General features: G+C 40.1%; 1 protein-coding gene across 4 annotated transcripts in view; it reads left to right on the forward strand.

The window, feature by feature from the left end:
• Positions 1 to 482: 482 nt before the first annotated feature.
• STK38 (serine/threonine kinase 38) overlaps positions 483 to 17,230 on the forward strand; it is a 41,596-nt gene continuing 24,848 nt past the window's right edge. Inside the window, exons 1-3 of one of the 4 annotated variants that reach the window (XM_070360895.1) lie at positions 483 to 773; positions 3,549 to 3,706; positions 5,229 to 5,364. In XM_070360895.1, coding sequence (XP_070216996.1) covers positions 3,700 to 3,706; positions 5,229 to 5,364 — 143 coding nt within the window. In that variant the 5' untranslated portion in view covers positions 483 to 773; positions 3,549 to 3,699. The remainder of the gene's footprint in view (positions 774 to 3,548; positions 3,707 to 5,228; positions 5,365 to 17,230) is intronic. The other 3 variants (XM_070360896.1, XM_005890499.3, XM_005890500.3) reach the window with 3 other exon arrangements.

Here is a 17,230-nt window from a genome sequence, read left to right on the forward strand (position 1 = left end):
TGAGGTTTGTCATCTAGTTAATTGCTTCGGTCTAGTCCATTGGACAGGACAGGACAGGGAGGCCTGGCGTGCTGCGATTCATGGGGTCGCAAAGAGTCGGACACGACTGAGCGACTGATCTGATCTGAGTCCACTGTACTCCGCCGATATTAATTTCTTGGTTTTGATAACGCAGTGTAGTTATGTAAGATGTTGAGAGAAGCTGGATGGGTGATGGGTAAAAGGGACCTTTTTGTACTAATTCTGTCACTTTGGGGGAGAGTTTATAATTATTTCAAAATGAAAAACAAAAAAAACAAAAGGACTCTCAAGGCAAGCCCAGCCCGGTCCCGCCCACCCCGAAAAGGACCCACCCCTCAGGCTTCTTCGCTCAACTCGGCCTCTCCTGCCCGAATGAGGCGAGGAGGGGCGGGGCGGGGAGGGGGCGCATGCGCAGACCCGGAACTCGCGCCGCGGCTCCGGGAAGTCACGCTTGCGCAGTCTGTCACCCTGGTAGGCGCGCCAGCCCGTCTCCGCGGTGGGAGACTGGGCAGCCTCGGCCCGTGCGCTTGCCGTCTTTTCCGGCAGTTGGGGCTCTTCCTGTCGTCTTCACACCCGCAACCGCCCCGCGGCCCCCTACTTCAGAGTCCCTAACGCGTCCCCACCCCTCCTCCGGTCGGCTGGCAGCTGCTGCGGGGGTTTCGCCTTGCCTCACTTCGAGACCGCTGGCCCGGCTGGCGTCTGCGGCTGTTCGCCGCCCCCAGCCCTGCCTCTCCCCTCAGCCCGGGGCTCCGGTGAGTGTCTTGCTGCCGTTGTCTTCCGTCCATCCCGGCCTTTTCCTTTCTCTCCTCTTTCCCTGACTCTTTTTTGGGGTTCTCCCTTTCCCGCCGGCGTCTTCTTTCCAGCCCTGCCCTTTCGGCCCCTGCTGTCAGTGCTTTTCCTCCCGGCTTCCAGAGGCTCCTGACCGGTCCTCCACATGGTTTCCCAGGCTCCGCACCCCGTCTTTTCTCTGTCTTCGAGTGCTGTTGGGGCGGGGTGCCAGGCTCTCTTCTTTCCATGTCGCTTGCTTTGTCTCCTCGCTGCCACCGCTCAGTCCCCTCCAGGATGTCTGTCGGTCGTTACCAATTTTCACGTCCTTTTCTTCTTTTTTTCTGGAGTCTTAAGAATCTGAGGGGTGTTGTCTGAGGCGGTTGTCGAAAACCATCCCCCTCCCCCACCTTGGGGGGCGGCGGTTACCTTTGCGTCTGCCCCCTTCCCTATGGTTAATCTTAGGGTACCGGGCTTCAGATAATCCAACTGAAAACCACAGGAAAATGTAGTGAAGCCGTCTTTAAAGAAGAGAGTGGAGAAGGAAAGTAAGGACTTGGGGCAGAGTCTGTGCAAAAAGACTTCAAGTGTGCAGAATGGCAGGTAGAGTGACCCAGAGCTCCCACTAGACGAACAGACCCAAAGATAATCTTGTTCTTTTTGAAGTGTACAGGGGAAGACTGGAGTGGAGACCACTGCCTTTCTTCTCCCTTTCAGCGCACTTTGGCTCCGAGTTGGAATTAGGCAGTGGATGTGGTTTCCCTAAGCGTAAAACAACCGCCACCACAATAACAGGCTCCAGTCTCCCCCAGGCAAGAGATGGCAGCTTCCTCTTAAGGGGATGAGGTCAACTCTATTCCGCTTGGTATAGAAAACCATTCCATGTCCTAACCCCACCCCCGTCATACATACATATTTTCGGCTCCTAGTAATGGGCATAAGAAACCAATTTTTCCTAGCTAATCTTTTATAAGATACTCAACTAAGTGCATAGCATTGTACCCGATATGGGGAAAAATATTAAAAGCATTATAAGACAGGGTGCTTGCTTTCCAGTGAGTTAGAGTTCCAGGAGGAAAAATTAGATATGTGACTATTAAGGAATAGTCTCAGCTCCAGTGTTGAATTGTCCAAATGAAAGATACTAGGTTGTCAGTCACAAAGAAAGAAAGAATTGGTGAGGAAAGGGGATATTTATGGAGTTCACAGGGTACTTTTGTAAAGTCAGTCAGTTAACCATGCATAACTCTCTAGATACAATGATAGTTTTCATTTGATCTTTTAATGTTTGCCCCGACTTGTGAAGATCACATTCTTCTGTTAGATTTCTTTTTTAACTTTTAAGAGTCCTTGCTTACCTATCATTTCTTAATTCTGAGCTGGAGAATGAAAGAAATAGGGCAAGGGCCTCCAGTGGCCTATAGGTCAGGACAAGAAGGCTTGAGTTGTCAAAGCTTGAGGGAGAGTCGTCTTATGGAAAGTACTTGGTTGACCCAGAAAACCTATAAATTGCTATAGGGCAATAGTAACTTTTGATGAAAGGTTATTAGAATTATCAATTATGAATTTATGAGCAGAGGAAAAGGATGGGGGGGAGGGTTTGAAGAAAGGCCGAAGGGAAGGACAGTGTAACCTTAGCCATTGCATTAGAGACTGAATGAAGGTTGAAAACCATTCTGTTAGAACATTATTGGCCTTTTATAGGAGTAACTTTGAGTGCACTTAATCTCCTGTTGATCTTCTACAAAGTTTAGGAAGACATGCTAGCAACTTAAATGGGTCAAAATTTTGTTCTCCAGTTTTTATATACCCATTAATATAAATGTAATTTTGTTCTTTAACTTTGTTGACAACTGAAAATCATTAATTTGCTCAATTTATGTTTACTAACTGCCTGTTATATGGAAGGCATTGTTTTCTTAGCTTAAACACTCTTTAGTTGTGTTTTTATGTGGAAATAATTTCATTTGTTAAAATGTGTATGTATATGTATAGAGACAGACAAGAACATTCTCCGGAAATTTTCAGACAGGGGAGGAGTACTAAGTACTCTCTTGCTTCAGACTTGTTTTTAAATCTGGTTTTAAAATTTCCTCACCAAACTTAGAGAGCATGTGGTTTTCATTGTGGGTGGAGGGGGTACAGGCTGACAAATAAGGAACCACACCCAAGCTTCATAAACCAGACAGAGGTTTAAAAAGAATTCTGATATCCTAAAAACATTTGAGTTTGCTTTGATGTTAGCAGAAACTTCCCCATAAAAAATAACATTTTATAGTAAGATTGAGACGAGTTCAGTGTCTTGAATTTGTGATTACTGATCATTTTAGCACATCGTGAATGACTGAAGTAGAGCCTTGATTTTGAATCTCTTCTCTGAAAAAATTATTCTTTATGTGATTTCCCCCCCCAGTATCTTTTTGTAAAATTGCTTAATGTTAAGTCTTTTTTCTTAGTAATAATGTGTTTACACATTTCTTAAAAGGCTACATTTAATCTCCGAAACAATTTTAAAAGCTGCTAAGAATCAAGAGGAGAACCTTAAGAAAACTTTTGTAATTAAAAGATGCTTGCTCCTTGGAAGGAAAGCTATGACAAACCTAGACAGTGTATTAAAAAGCAGAGATACCACTTTGCCAAACAAAGGCCTATATAGCAAAGCTAGGGTTTTTCCAGTAGTCATGTACTAATGTGAGAGTTGAACCATAAGGAAGGCTGAATGCCAAAGAATTGATGCTTTTGAATTGTGGTGCTGGATGGAGGAGACTCTTGAGAATCCCTTGGACTGCAAGGAGATCAAACCAGTCAATCCTAAAGGAAATCAACCCTGAATATTCATTGGAAGGACTGATGCTGAAGGTCCCATACTTTGGCTACCTGGTGTGAAGAGCTGAGTCATTGGAAAAGACCTTGATGCTGGGTAAGATTGAGGGCAGGCGGAGGAAGGGTCAACAGAAGATAAGGTGGTTGGATGGCATCCTAAATTCAATGGACATGAGTTTGAGCAAACTCTGGGAGATGGTGAAGGCAGGGAAGCCTGGCATGCTGCAGTCCATGGGGGTCACAAAGAGGCGGACACAACTGAGTGACTAAGTAACAACAAAGCTATTTAAACCTCATTGGTATCAGTTTTCAAATATGTAAAACTAGGAAGTTCGGGCCTCTTGTTTTTAAGGTATCTTTCATCACTAAAGTTATGACTCAGGTTTTTTTCTTTTGTAGTATTGTTTCCATCATAGGTCTTTGTTTTAACTTGTCAATTCAGATAGATAGCAGACATCTGTCAAATACCATAAGCCATGTCACAGTACATTTATACCTATAGGTGAAGATTTTAGTCATAGATTTTTTTTTAAATTATAGAAATTTTAAATTTAAAAGTTCTTGGTAACTTAGTACACACTCATTGAAGAAAATGTGGAAAAACACAAACAAGAAGATGATCTGTTGTATTCTCACTGCCCAGAGTTAGACCACTAATAATATTTTTCCCCACTGGTAACATTTTTATATATGTTTCTAATAATTCTGTGCATATACAGTAAACACATAAAAGTGAAATGGTATATGTTCTGTTTTATAACATTATTTTCAATTAGATTGGAAATATTTTTCCTGAAAAATGTTTTTTGTTTTATTCTTTAAAGGCTTGCCTGACAAACATTTAAAGATATTTAGTTGTCTGCATGTTATTTCATTGTAGGACTTTCCCATGATTTAATCAGTTCTGTTCTTGGTTATTCAAGTTACTTGTAGTTTTTCTTTGTCATTACAATGTTGCATTGAATCCCCTTGTGTGTGAATCCTTGTGGGTCTTTGATTCCTTCGAGGTAGATTCCTAGATGGCAAAGAGTGGTACTGTCTGTGTTACATGTTCTTAATATATGTGTCTGGTATTGTGGTCTTGTTCCCTTCTTTCTGAAAAATGCAACGCTCTTCCTTAAGGATATATTCATGTCGCTTTTGCTATATGGTAATTTCTTTGTATGTTTCCACAGCATTTTACTTGTTGATTTGCTTACTGAATTGCTTCTAGTTTCTCCTAACACAGTTGATGGCATAAGGACCATCTTCTATAGTGCACATCTTGTTCATGTTCCCTTAAGAGCCTGTGTGGAGTGGGGAAGTCCCTGGCAGTCTGGTGGTTTCGTCTCTGCGCTTCCACTACAGGGAGCACGGGTTCCATTGGCACAAGAAAAATAAAAAAGGAACCTGTGTGATAGTTTCTCTAGGCCTTATACCTAGGCATGGTAGTTCTGTGTCAAAAAACTTTAATGTATACTTGTTTTCACCAAGTATTCTGTTTGTCTGGGTTTTGTTTTATACTGTTTGTATTCCAGAAAACTTAGGTCAATTTACATTCCTACTAGTAGGGTAGGAGAGTACAGAACTGGTGGATTCCATCTCCAAAACTAATACCTCTTTTTTTTCATTGTTTCTAGCAGCCATGGCAATGACAGGCTCAACACCTTGCTCGTCCATGAGTAGTCACACAAAGGAAAGGGTGACGATGACCAAAGTGACACTGGAGAATTTTTATAGCAACCTTATTGCTCAACATGAAGAACGAGAAATGAGGTAAAGAATTTTGAGAAAATCGAGTCATGGTTTTGGGATCCTTCTCTTGTATCATGAATCACATTTGTAATATGATTGAAAGAAGACAAGAGTAGCAGCAACCATGTTCTAACCAGTTCCATTACAGTGGAGTAACAGTGTCGTTGATTTCCAAGGTCCTTGCTAATAACCCACTTATTTCTATTTCTGTTTACTGGTCAAGAACATAAAATTCCATAGTACTACAAGAAGTTAATTGGACCAAAACCTTGCAGTTCATCGTTAAGGCACTGTGATATAATGGAAAGAGCAGCATTATGGAGCCAGATCTGGGTTTAGAATCCTGCCTTTACCATCTGGTTGATGTATGAGGTTAGAACAGATTTTTAGTCTTTCTGCACATCAGTTCTCCTATCTGGAAAATGAGGAGAGTACTACTTGCCTTTCAGCATTGCTGTAGGTATTGAATGTAACACATATGAGTACCCACCAAAGTGCGTCACACCTAGTAATCACGTGAGTGGTGGTAGTAGTAGCGTTACTGAGTCAAAGCTCATGCTGCTCGCTGCACTGACAGATCAGTAAATTGAGAGATGAGTTGTTGGGGCAAGGAATAGTGACTTTATTCTGAAAGTGAGAAAACTGAGAAGATGGTGGACTCATAGCTCTAAAGAACCACCTTGCCTAAGGCTTTTCTTCCACTAACTGGAGAGGGAGTAAAGTCAGACATTTCCTGGTTCTAGTCAGCCTCCAGAGGGGTTGTTTTAATTTCTTCCTCCCTGCAATCATTCACAGGTAGGCCTGGTCATGATTGTTCTATGAGTTAAACAAAGGCCTTTTAGCTTAATGCTCATTACTTGAGAGGCAGGGTTACCAGAGATGGGTCATTACATATAATTTAAGCTTATAAGGCGAAATGGCAACCCACTCCAGTGTTCTTGCCTGGAGAATCCGAGGGACGGGAGCCTGGTGGGCTGCCGTCTATGGGGTCGCACAGAGTCGGACACAACTGCCTCGACTTAGCAGCAGCAGCAGCAAAGGGTCTTCCCTATTAGAGTGGCAGGTATTGTTACTGATCTAGTGTGTACTATCCATGAAGTAACTCATTTAAAATTTTTTTCCATTATTTTATTAAGAAAATATTCAGAAGCACAGAAAAGTTGAAAGAATTGTTTTCAATAAATACCCATACAGACATCATATAGATTCTACATTTATCATTTATCACATATTGATCTGTCCATCCCTTAATACATTCATTAATTCATCTTAATCTTTTTGCTTGTACTTCAAAGTATGTTGCGGATGTCTGTATGTTTTATCTCTGAATATTTCTGCTTGTATAATGAGTTTGATATATATATTTCTTAAGGGAGTTTAAAGTTTGCATACAATGAAATGTACCACCTTAAGGGTACATTTTGATGAATTTTGACAAAAATATATACCTGTGTAACTTAAATCTTCGGAGAAGGCAATGGCACCCCCCACTCCAGTACTCTTGCCTGGAAAATCCCATGGACGGAGGAGCCTGGTGGGCTGCAGTCCATGGGGTCGAGGAGAGTCAGACACGACTGAGCGACTTCACTTTCACTTTCATGCATTGGAGAAGGAAATGGCAACCTACTCCAGTGTTCTTGCCTGGAGAATCCCAGGGACGGGGGAGCCTGGTGGGCTGCTGTCTATGGGGTCACACAGAGTTGGACACGACTGAAGCGACTTAGCAGCAACTTAAACCTTTCTCAAGACAGACTGTTACCATTACCCCCGAAGGGTCTTTCCTGGAGATTCTTCTTCAACCCCTGGCCACTGCTGTTGTGGTTTTGTTTCTACCATAGATTAATATTGTCTGTTCCATACAAATGGAACATGTAAATGGATTCATTTGAATAAAGCATCTTGCACTCAGCCTAATGTTTTAAAAGTTCATCCATTTTGCTATTGTGTCCATAGTTTGTTCCTTTATATTCCTGAATACCATTCTGTTTTCTGATTATACCATAGTTTGCTTGTATGTTCTTTTATTGATAAAAAATTAGGCTTTTTAAAGTTTTTGGCTGTTCTGAGTAAGTTGCTCTGAACATTTATGTATAGATCTTTTCGCGAACATTTGTTTTCAGTTCTTAGGTAAATATTTAGAAATGGAATAGCTGGCTCTTGGCTCATAAATATACATAAATATGTGTTTAGTTTTATGAGAAGTTGCTAGACATTTTTCTAAAATATTTCCAATGATGTATGAGAGTTGTAGTTGCTTTATATATATATTTTTTAAACATTGGTATTGTCAGTCTTTTAACTAGCTGCTTTTGTGGATGCTCAGTGTTATTTGATTGTTTTTTTAATTTGCATTTCCTTAGTGATTAAATGATGTTCAACATTTTTATTTATATGCCTTTTGGCCATATTTTCCTTTGTAAAGTGTTTGTTCAAATTTTTTTTTGTTGTTCAAATTTTTTAACTATTGAGTTTTAGAATTTCTTTATATATCTTAGATAGTGATCCTTTGCTGTAGATGTGTTTTGCAAAGTTTCTACCAGTCTGTGGCTTTCCTGTTCATCTAATTTGGCTTTTTTTTTTTTTTTCTTTTGTGGTTATTGCATCCTGTGACCTGTAAGAAACCTTTGCCTACTCCTCAGTCATGAAGATAATTCTATTATGTTTTCTTCTGGAAGTTTTATAGGCTTAGTTTTTATATTTATGTGGTCAATCTTGAATTGATAAGTGTGTGGGGTATGAGGTGGGGTTTGAAATTTATTTTCCATATGGATATCCAGTTATTTTAGTACTCTTTATTGCAAACTTTCTTTTCCCCATTAAATTGCTTTGGCACTTTTGAAAATCAAATGCCATGTAATTGTGAATCTGTCTGGGCTCTTTGTTCTATTTCATTTATCTATCTGTCTGTATGCCAGTATCAGATTGTCTTGATTATCAGAGCTTTGTAGTAAGTTTTGAAGTCAGTATAAGCCTTCAACTTGGTGGTGGTTCTTGTCTTTTTCAAGGTTACTTTGGATATTCTTGGTTTTTTGAATTTACATATACATTTTAAAATCAGCTTATCAGTTTCTGCAGAAAAGCCTGGTGGAATTATGGTTGTAGTTGTATTGAGTCTGTGGATCAGTTTGAGGGAGGGTTGACATCTTTACAATATTGAATTTTTTGATGCGTATCAATCTATTTTTGTTCGGTTTTTAATATTTCTTAGCAGTAGTTTGTAGTTTTAGGGTGGAGGCATTTCATGTCTTTTGTTTGTCTATTACTAATATTTTTGGATTTTTTTTATGCTATTGTAAGTGGGTATTTGAAAGTTCATTTTCCACTTTTTTGTTGCTAGCATATAGAACTATAACTGAATTTTGCATATTGACCTTAAACCTTACAACTTGCTAATTTACTTTCATAGTAGCCTTTTTGTAGATTCCTTAGAATTTTCTTTGTAAAGAATCATACCCAGATAGAGTTCTACATCTTCCTTTCCAGTCTGTACACATTTTCTTTCTTTTTACCTTTTCACATTGACTAGGATTTCGGGTGCAGTGTGGAATGTAAGTGATGGGAGTAGACACCTTTTGTTCCCGTTTACAGGGGAAAGCACTGTTTCTCTGTTAGTTATGATGTTAAGGTAGGTTTTTCAAAGACGCTCTTCATTGATTGGGAAAGTTTCCTTATGTTCCTGTTTGAGAATTTTTATCATGAGTGGGTGTTGAATTTTGTCAAATGCTTTTTCTGCATCTTTGAGATGATCGCCTTGTGTTTTCTTTATTCTTCCACTACAGTGAATTACATGGACTGGGTTTTGAATGTTAGACTCACCTTCCGTTCTTAGGGTAAAACCCTCTTAGTCAAAATGCATTATTCTCTTTATATATTGCTGGATTCGGTGTGCTAAGGTATGGATAAGGATTTTTGCAATCATTTTCTTCAGGAGGGTAGAAATCATAATTTACATGGGATATATGATTTGATTTTAAATATGCAGCTCTGTATGCAGAATAGCAAGATACTTTATATGGGTGGTGGCTAGCTTTGTTCACTGGGACAAATAAGAGCCTGTACAGTGCTCTTTGTTAGGATCATGGGGCATTCAAAAATAAATTTGTATGCTCTAGGCATGTAAAACCTGTTGGGGATGGTTATTTTCAAATACAACTGCTCTGTTGAAATCAGAGCTTCTGGTGTTGCAGTTACAAAGAAATGTTTATGAGTTCTGATTAAGTTACTTATTTTATTTGATAATAGTCAGTTGGTACTTGTTACCTGTTTTATTTACAGTAGTGTGTATATGTTAATCCCAGTCTCCTAATTTATCACTTCTTTCCATGTTTCCCCTTTGGTAACTGTAAGTTTGATTTCAAGATCTGTGAGTCTATTTCTGTTTTTGTAAATAAGTTCATTTGTATCATTTTTTAATTAGATTCCACATGTGAAAGTCAGTCAGTTGTGTCTGACTCTTTGTGACCCCATGGACTATATACAGTCCATGGAATTCTCCAGGCTAGAATACTGGAGCGGGTAGCCTTTCCCTTCTCCGAGGGATCTTCCCAACCCAGGGATCGAACCCAGGTCTCCCACATTGCAGACAGATTCTTTACCAGCTGAGCCACAAGGGAAACAGATTCCACATATAAGTGATACCATATGATTTGCCTTTCTCTAACTGATTTACATCACTTAGAATGATAATCTCCAGGTCCATCCATGTTGCTACAAATGGCATTGTTTTCAGCTTTTTTATGGCTGAGTCATATTCCATTGCATGTATGTATCACATCTTTTTTATTTGTTTCTCTGTTGATGGAGATTTAGGTTGCTTCCATGTCTTGGCTATTGTAAATACCGCTTCAGTGAACATTGGGGTGCATGGATCTTTTTGAATTACGATTTTCTCCAGGTACAAGCCCAGGAGTGAGATTGCTGGGTAATATGGTAGTTCTGTGTTTAGTTTTTTAAGGAAGCTCCATACTTTTCTCCATAATGGTTGTACCAGTTTACATTCCTACCAACAGTGTAGGAGGGTTCCCTTTTCTCCGTAGCCTCTCCAGCATTTATTGTTTGTAGACTTTTTGATGAGGGCCATTTTGAACAGTGTGAGGTGATACCTTATTCTGGTTTTTGCATTTCCTTAGTGTCCTCGTTTTTGGACATGAGTTGATATTTGGTCTTAAGTTTGTTGATACAGTTTGGTAGGACTGTTTTATTTTGGGTTTTATCACTCCAAGAAAATTTTTAAAAAAGCAGTATATAAATAGCTCATATAACTCAACATCGGAAAATCAAACAATGCGATTGAAAACTGGGCAGAAGAGCTGAATAGACATTTCCCCATAGAGGAAACACAGATGGCCAGCAGCCACATGAAAAGACGCTCAGCCTCACTAATCATCAGGGGAATGCAATTCAAAGCCACAATATCACCTCACACCTATCAGAGTGGCTGTCACCAAAAAGAACATAACAATTGTTGGCAAGGATGTAGAGAAAAGAGAACCCTCCTGCATGGTCAGTGTGAATGTAAATTGATGCAGCTACTGAGGAAAACAGTATGGAGGTTTCTCAAGAAACTAAAAATAGAGTTACCATATGATCCAGCAATTCTATTCCTGGGTATATATTAGAAAAAACCAGAATCACTAGTTCAGGAAGCTGTGTACCCCAGTGTTCATAGTAGCATTATTTACAGTTGACAAGATATGGAAGCAGCCTAAATGTCCATCAATAGAGGATTGCGTAAAGAAGATTTGTAATGTGTGTGCACACACACACACAAAATGGAATATCACTAAGCCATAAAAAAGAATGAAATTTTTACCATTTCAGCAACATGAATGGACATCCAGGGCATTATCGCTAAATGAAGTAAGTCAGACAGAGAAAGACAAATACTGTGTGATATCATTTGTGTGTAGAATTTAAAACATACCACAAACCAGTAAATATAACAAAGAAAGAAGCAGAGTCACAGATATAGAGAACAAACTAGTGGTTACCAGTAAAGGGGAGGGGTCATAAAGGGGTAGTGGAGTGGGAGGTACAAACTATTGGATGTAAGAAAGGCTACAAGGATGGATTGTACAACATAGGAAATATAGCCAGTATTTTGTGATATTTGTAAATGGATTGTAACCTTTAAAAACTATGAAAATTTGAAAAATTAAATACAGTGATTGGCAGGAGCTACTACAATAGTAAGTAAACTCAAATTGGAACTGTCAGAGATTTTCAAGAGTTTTGATGTTATGGGGGCAACATCACAGAACCTTGACAAATAAGCAGAGTTTTAATGATATGAGACAAATGATGGTTAAGAAACATTTAATTATGAATATGTGGCTAACGTGATGCTGCTACTGCTGCTGCTAAGTCGCTTCAGTCGTGTCCGACTCTGTGCGACCCCATAGATAGCCTCCCACCAGGCTCTGCCATCCTTGGGATGCTCCAGGCAAGAACACTGGAGTGGGTTGCCATTTCCTTCTCCAGTGCATGAAAGTGAAAAGTGAAATTGAAGTCAGTCAGTTGTGCCCAACTCTTAGTGACCCTATGGACTGCAGCCCACCAGGCTCCTCCGTCCATGGGATTTTCCAGGCAAGAGTACTGGAGTAGGTTGCCATTGCCTTCTCCAACATATGATGAGCAGTTTGAAATAATAAGTATTGGGCTGGTAAATTTGGGGGCTAATAAAAGAGATCAGGTTGTAATACAAATATTTGTTTGTATATGTCTTGTTGTCTTTAAAATCTCTAGTTTTTCTTCCCATTTATATGCAACTTCTGTGCCATTCTGTAGTAGAGCACTGGGTTATATTTGCAACTTTTTATTTATTTATTTATGGCTGCGCTGGGTCTCCAGTGCTGCATATGGGCTTTCTCTAGTTGCGGCACGTGTGGGGCTTCTCATTGTCGTGGCTTCTCTTGCAGAGCTAGGCATGTGGCCTCAGTAGTTGTGGTGCATGGGCTTAGTTGCTCCTCCGCATGTGGGATCTTCCCAGACCAGGGATGGAACCTATGTCCCTTGCATTAGCAGGTGGATTCTTAACCACTGGACCACCAGGGAAGTCCAACATTGGTTATATTTGAACAAAGGGTTTACTGCAGAAGATAAAAGCAGAAGGAAAAATGAAAATCACTTGGAAATTGTCTCCTGTGTAAAAGTAGAATATGAGAACATTGGGTTATTTCATAGAAACACTACAGTAATCCTACATATTGGTTTAAACAATTAAATTCCCTAAGTCTAGTGTGGCAGAATGCTTATTGAAGCTCCTTATAGGTGGCAAACTGAATACATCCAATAATGCAAATTTCATATTTTTTTAATCTGTCTTTTGCCTTTCCTGGCCTCTGTGTTAAGCTTCTCTAGCAATAGCAGTTCTCCTATTCTCTCATGTGATCCTAGGTGTCCATAAAGAGAGATAGGTATTAATAATCGCCTAGTTGTTCATAGAAAATTAGAAATTTGTAGATTATCCATAGAAAATGGATAATTTGTAGCAGTTTGAAATGAAAACTGAGGCAACTGGCATTTCTTTTTACAAAATGATCTGTGTTGTTTCTGTTCTTTATAAATATTATTTTGGAGGATTAAGTAAAGCCACAAAAGCCTAATTTAATAGGCAATAATTTTGTGCTTTCCCCTTTCTTCCCCCTAAATCATTTAAGAATTCTTGTACATTTTACCCTCTGAGAACCAGCATCTGCTGCTACTTCTCTTCCATATTCTTACTCAGGTTTTTCTGTTTGCTTTTAGTCTGATCTGATAATGAGTTTTGCAATGTGTGGTTATTACAGTGAGCAAGTGCAATGTTTGATTATTACTAGTGAGCAAGTGTCAGTTTTATTTGGGCCCCAGGAATGGGTGAGTCTAGACTTATATATTAAGAAGAGGTGGCAAGAATACACAGAAGAACTGTACAAAAAAGATCTTCATGACTCAGATAACCACAATGGTGTGATCACTCACCTAGAGCCAGGCATCTTGGAGTGCCAAGTCAAGTGGACCTTACAAAGCATCACTACAAAGTTAGTGGAGGTGATGAAATTCCAGTTGAGCTATTTCAAGTCCTAAAAGATGATGTTGTGAAAGTGCTGCACACAATATGCCAGCAAATCTGGAAAACTCAGCAGTGGCCACAGGACTGGAAAAGGTCAGTTTGCATCCCAATCCCAAAGAAGGGCAATGCCAAAGAATGTTCAGACTACCTCACAATTGCACTCATCTCACACGCTAGCAAAGTAATACTCAAAATTCTCCAAGCCAGGCTTCAACAGTACATGAACCATGAACTTCGAGATGTTCAAGCTGGATTTAGAAAAGGTAGAAGAGCCAGAGATCAACTTGCCAACATCCGTTGGATCATAGAAAAAGCAAGAGAATTTCAGAAAAACATCTACTTCTGCCTTATTGACTACGCCAGAGCTTTTGACTGTGTAGATCACAACAAACTGTGGAAAATTCTTCAAGAGATGGGAATACTAGACCACCTTACCTGCTTCCTGAGAAATCTGTATGCAGGTCAAGAAGCAACAGTTAGAACCAGACATGGAACAACAGACTGGTTCCAAATTGGGAAAGGAGTACGTCAAGGCTGTGTATTGTCACCCTGCTTATTTAACTTATATGCAGAGTACATCATGTGAAATGCCAGGCTAGATGAAGCACAAGCTGAAATCAAGATTGCTGGGAGAAATATCAACAACCTCAGATATGCAGATGACACCACCCTTATGGCAGAAAGTGAAGAACTAAATAGCATCTTGATGAAAGTGAAAGAGGAGAGTGAAAAAGCTGACTTAAAACCCAGCATTCAGAAAACGGAGATCATGGCATCCAGTCCCATCAATCCATGGCAAATAGATGGAGAAACAATAGAAACAGTGACAGACTTTATTTTCTTGGGCTCCAAAATCACTGCAGATGGTGACTGCAGCCATGAAATTAAAAGACACTCACTCCTTGGAAGAAAAGCTGTGACCAACCTAGGCAGCATATTAAAAAGCAGAGACATTACTTTGCCAACAAAGGTCCGTCTAGTTAAAGCTATGGTTTTTCCAGTAATCATGTATGGGTGTGAGAGTTGGACTGTAAAGAAAGCTGAGCATTGAAGAATTGATGCTTTTGAACTGTGGTGTTGGAGAAGACTCTTAAGAGTCCCTTGGACTGCAAGGAGATCCAACCAGTCCATCCTAAAGGAAATCAGTCCTGAATATTCATTGGAAGGACTGATGCTGAAGCTGAAACTCCAATACTTTGGCCACTTGATGCGAAGAACTGACTCATTGAAAAGACCCTGATGCTGGGAAAGATTGAAGGTGGGAGGAGAAGGGGATGACAGAGGATGAGATGGTTGGATGGCATCACGGACTGGATGGACATGAGTTTGAGCAAGCTCCAGGAGTTGATGATGGACAGGGAAGCCTGGCATGCAGCACTGCCTGGGGTCGCAAAGAGTTGGACACGACTGAGTGACTGAACTGAACTGACTAGCTAAGTCAAACTAATTTGTTGAGATTTTTAAAGATTTGTGTAATATTCATTTTTAGGGTAATTCTGGAGAATTCTCAGTTTTGATCATGGAGATACCCACTGTTTATTTCTATACCATTTTCCCTGGTTTTAAGTGACTCATCTGCAGAAATTAGCAATATTGTCCACTCAACTCGCTTGTAGAGTAGACTAGCCTTTCCTCCCATCCTTGTTGGCCTCTGAATCGAGCTGTGTTGGAGGCGAGTCTAAATTAGGTGTAGTAAAGGGGGCTGATTACAAGTAATCATGAATGTGTGCGTACATTGTGACACTTTTTTTTTTTTTTTTTTAAATTTAGTAAATACATCTTAGGCTTTCCTGGTGGCTCAGAGTGTAGAATCTGCCTGCAATGCAGGAGACCTGAGTTTAATTCCTGGGTTGGGAAGATCCCCTGGAGAAGGAAATGGCAACCCACTCCTATATTCTTTGCTGGAAAAGTTCATGGGCTGGTGGACTACAGTCCATGGGGTCGCAAAGAGTTGGACACGACTAAGCGATTAACAACAGACATCTTAAAAAAATTGCTGTGTACAAAGCACTATTCTTAGTGGAAAAGGAGGATTCAGATGTGGTCCTTGTCTTCAAAAGAACTTACTGTCTCATGTGGGAAATGGTCTCACACCCTAATAAAGGGAGCTCATGGAAGCCTTGCTGGGTGGGGTTGGGTGTGGCCTCTATCTGTGGAAGTGCCTGTCCCCCTCAGGGTCCTGGTTTGGAACATTGGAGCTGAGCTGGAGTGACCTCATCAGAGGCTGGGGTGTTAAGCTACCTGGCCCTGCAGTCAGAGACGTATAGTGGAGGAGCCTGCCTTTGTTCATACAGTCAGCCCCTATTCCATTTTATGTTTTCTTGCTATTGTGTTTTAAAGCAAATTTGAAACATCTGTCTTTTTAGTCCTGTCTGCTTCAATATGCATCTCCAAAAGCATGGGCATTTTCTTGTCATCACAATGCCAACATGAGTCTAACAAGTTAGTAACTCTGTGGTATTGTCTCACAGAGGATGTGATTCATAAGCCTTTTGTAAGATGTCACTGTGTTATGCCATTTTTGGTGTCTTCAAGATCTTTGACTTGGTCCCAGTGAATCATTACCATGGATCATTTTGGATGGTAGGTTTTTTCTGGATATTTTCTCTAATAAAAAAATCTGAGGGAAATTCCTTGGCCATCCAGTTTTAGGACTCTGAGCTCTCACTGCCTGAGGGCCCAAAAGTTTGATCCCTGGTTGGGGAACTAAGATTTCATATTTCACAAATTGAACGCAGTGGCCAGAAAAGAAAAGAAGCTGGTTGTGTTCAAGATGTTGATGCTGCTGAATACTTTACTCTCAGCAGATTATCTACTGAGACCAGTTTAATTACACTTGCAGCGGCAGTGTAGAATACTTTACAGTTTGAATTTAGATTTAAAATTCAGAAGGTGCAGTCTCTGTAACACACATTGTGTGATAGCATGTTAAGACTGCTGTCACCGTCTGGTGTGATCATTCAGAGAACATGTAGTCAGAAAGTATGATGGTGTTTGATATTCAGGGCCCAGAAGTAGCTGACCAGGGTTGAGTTCTTATAGTTCTTACCATGAGTTTACTCTTTTTTTGTGTGTGTTTACTCTTACTCTTCCCAACTTCAACTATTTAACCACAAAAATGGAATTAATTTTCACTCTGGAAGTTACCAGTGGTGCAGCCTTCTCTCTCTGATGTGTATGCACACATAGATGCATATCCCCAGACATTCTGGGAACTAGGAGAAGAGGAGTGGGCAGACTGGGAGTCATGCAAATGCTTTCTTCTTCCTTCAGAGTTGCAGTAGATCTTTTCACTTCCTGGGAGTTTGGACACAAATTCTTATTTATCATCTGAGCCTGTGGATTTGTACTGTAATATGATTTCTAATAGTAAATAAATATAATTAAATAAAAATATTCATTTTCACTAAATACTGGTATTGCAGTAAATATTCATTGACTAAAACTCATTATCGTCCCATGTTCCTCTCTGTGTGTTCCCTGTCGTAGTTAGTGGCATCATTATCCTCTCACTCAAGAAATTCTAAGACTGTTCGCTTGACTCTTCCTGTCAACTGGTCATATTTGCAGTGACTCTGTTCACATCATTTTGAGTTTCCAGCCCTAGCTCCAGGTCTTTATTGTCCATCTGACTCATGATAGCTTTTTTTGTTCCAGAGTCCCTTCCCACTTCTGTCTCCTGTCTCCTTTCTCCTCTGCCTGTTGCTTTTCCTGATAGTCCATCAGCTCACTACAGGCTGCCATTCTCAAAGAGAAACACCATTCCATTGTGTACAAGCCTCTAGTAGCTCCTAGTTGTGTACAGACTGAGAGTCAACCATCCTTGTGTGATGTCGA

The sequence above is a fragment of the Bos mutus genome, chromosome 23, assembly GCF_027580195.1.
Source record: "Bos mutus isolate GX-2022 chromosome 23, NWIPB_WYAK_1.1, whole genome shotgun sequence".
Classification (NCBI taxonomy): Eukaryota; Metazoa; Chordata; class Mammalia; order Artiodactyla; family Bovidae; genus Bos; species Bos mutus.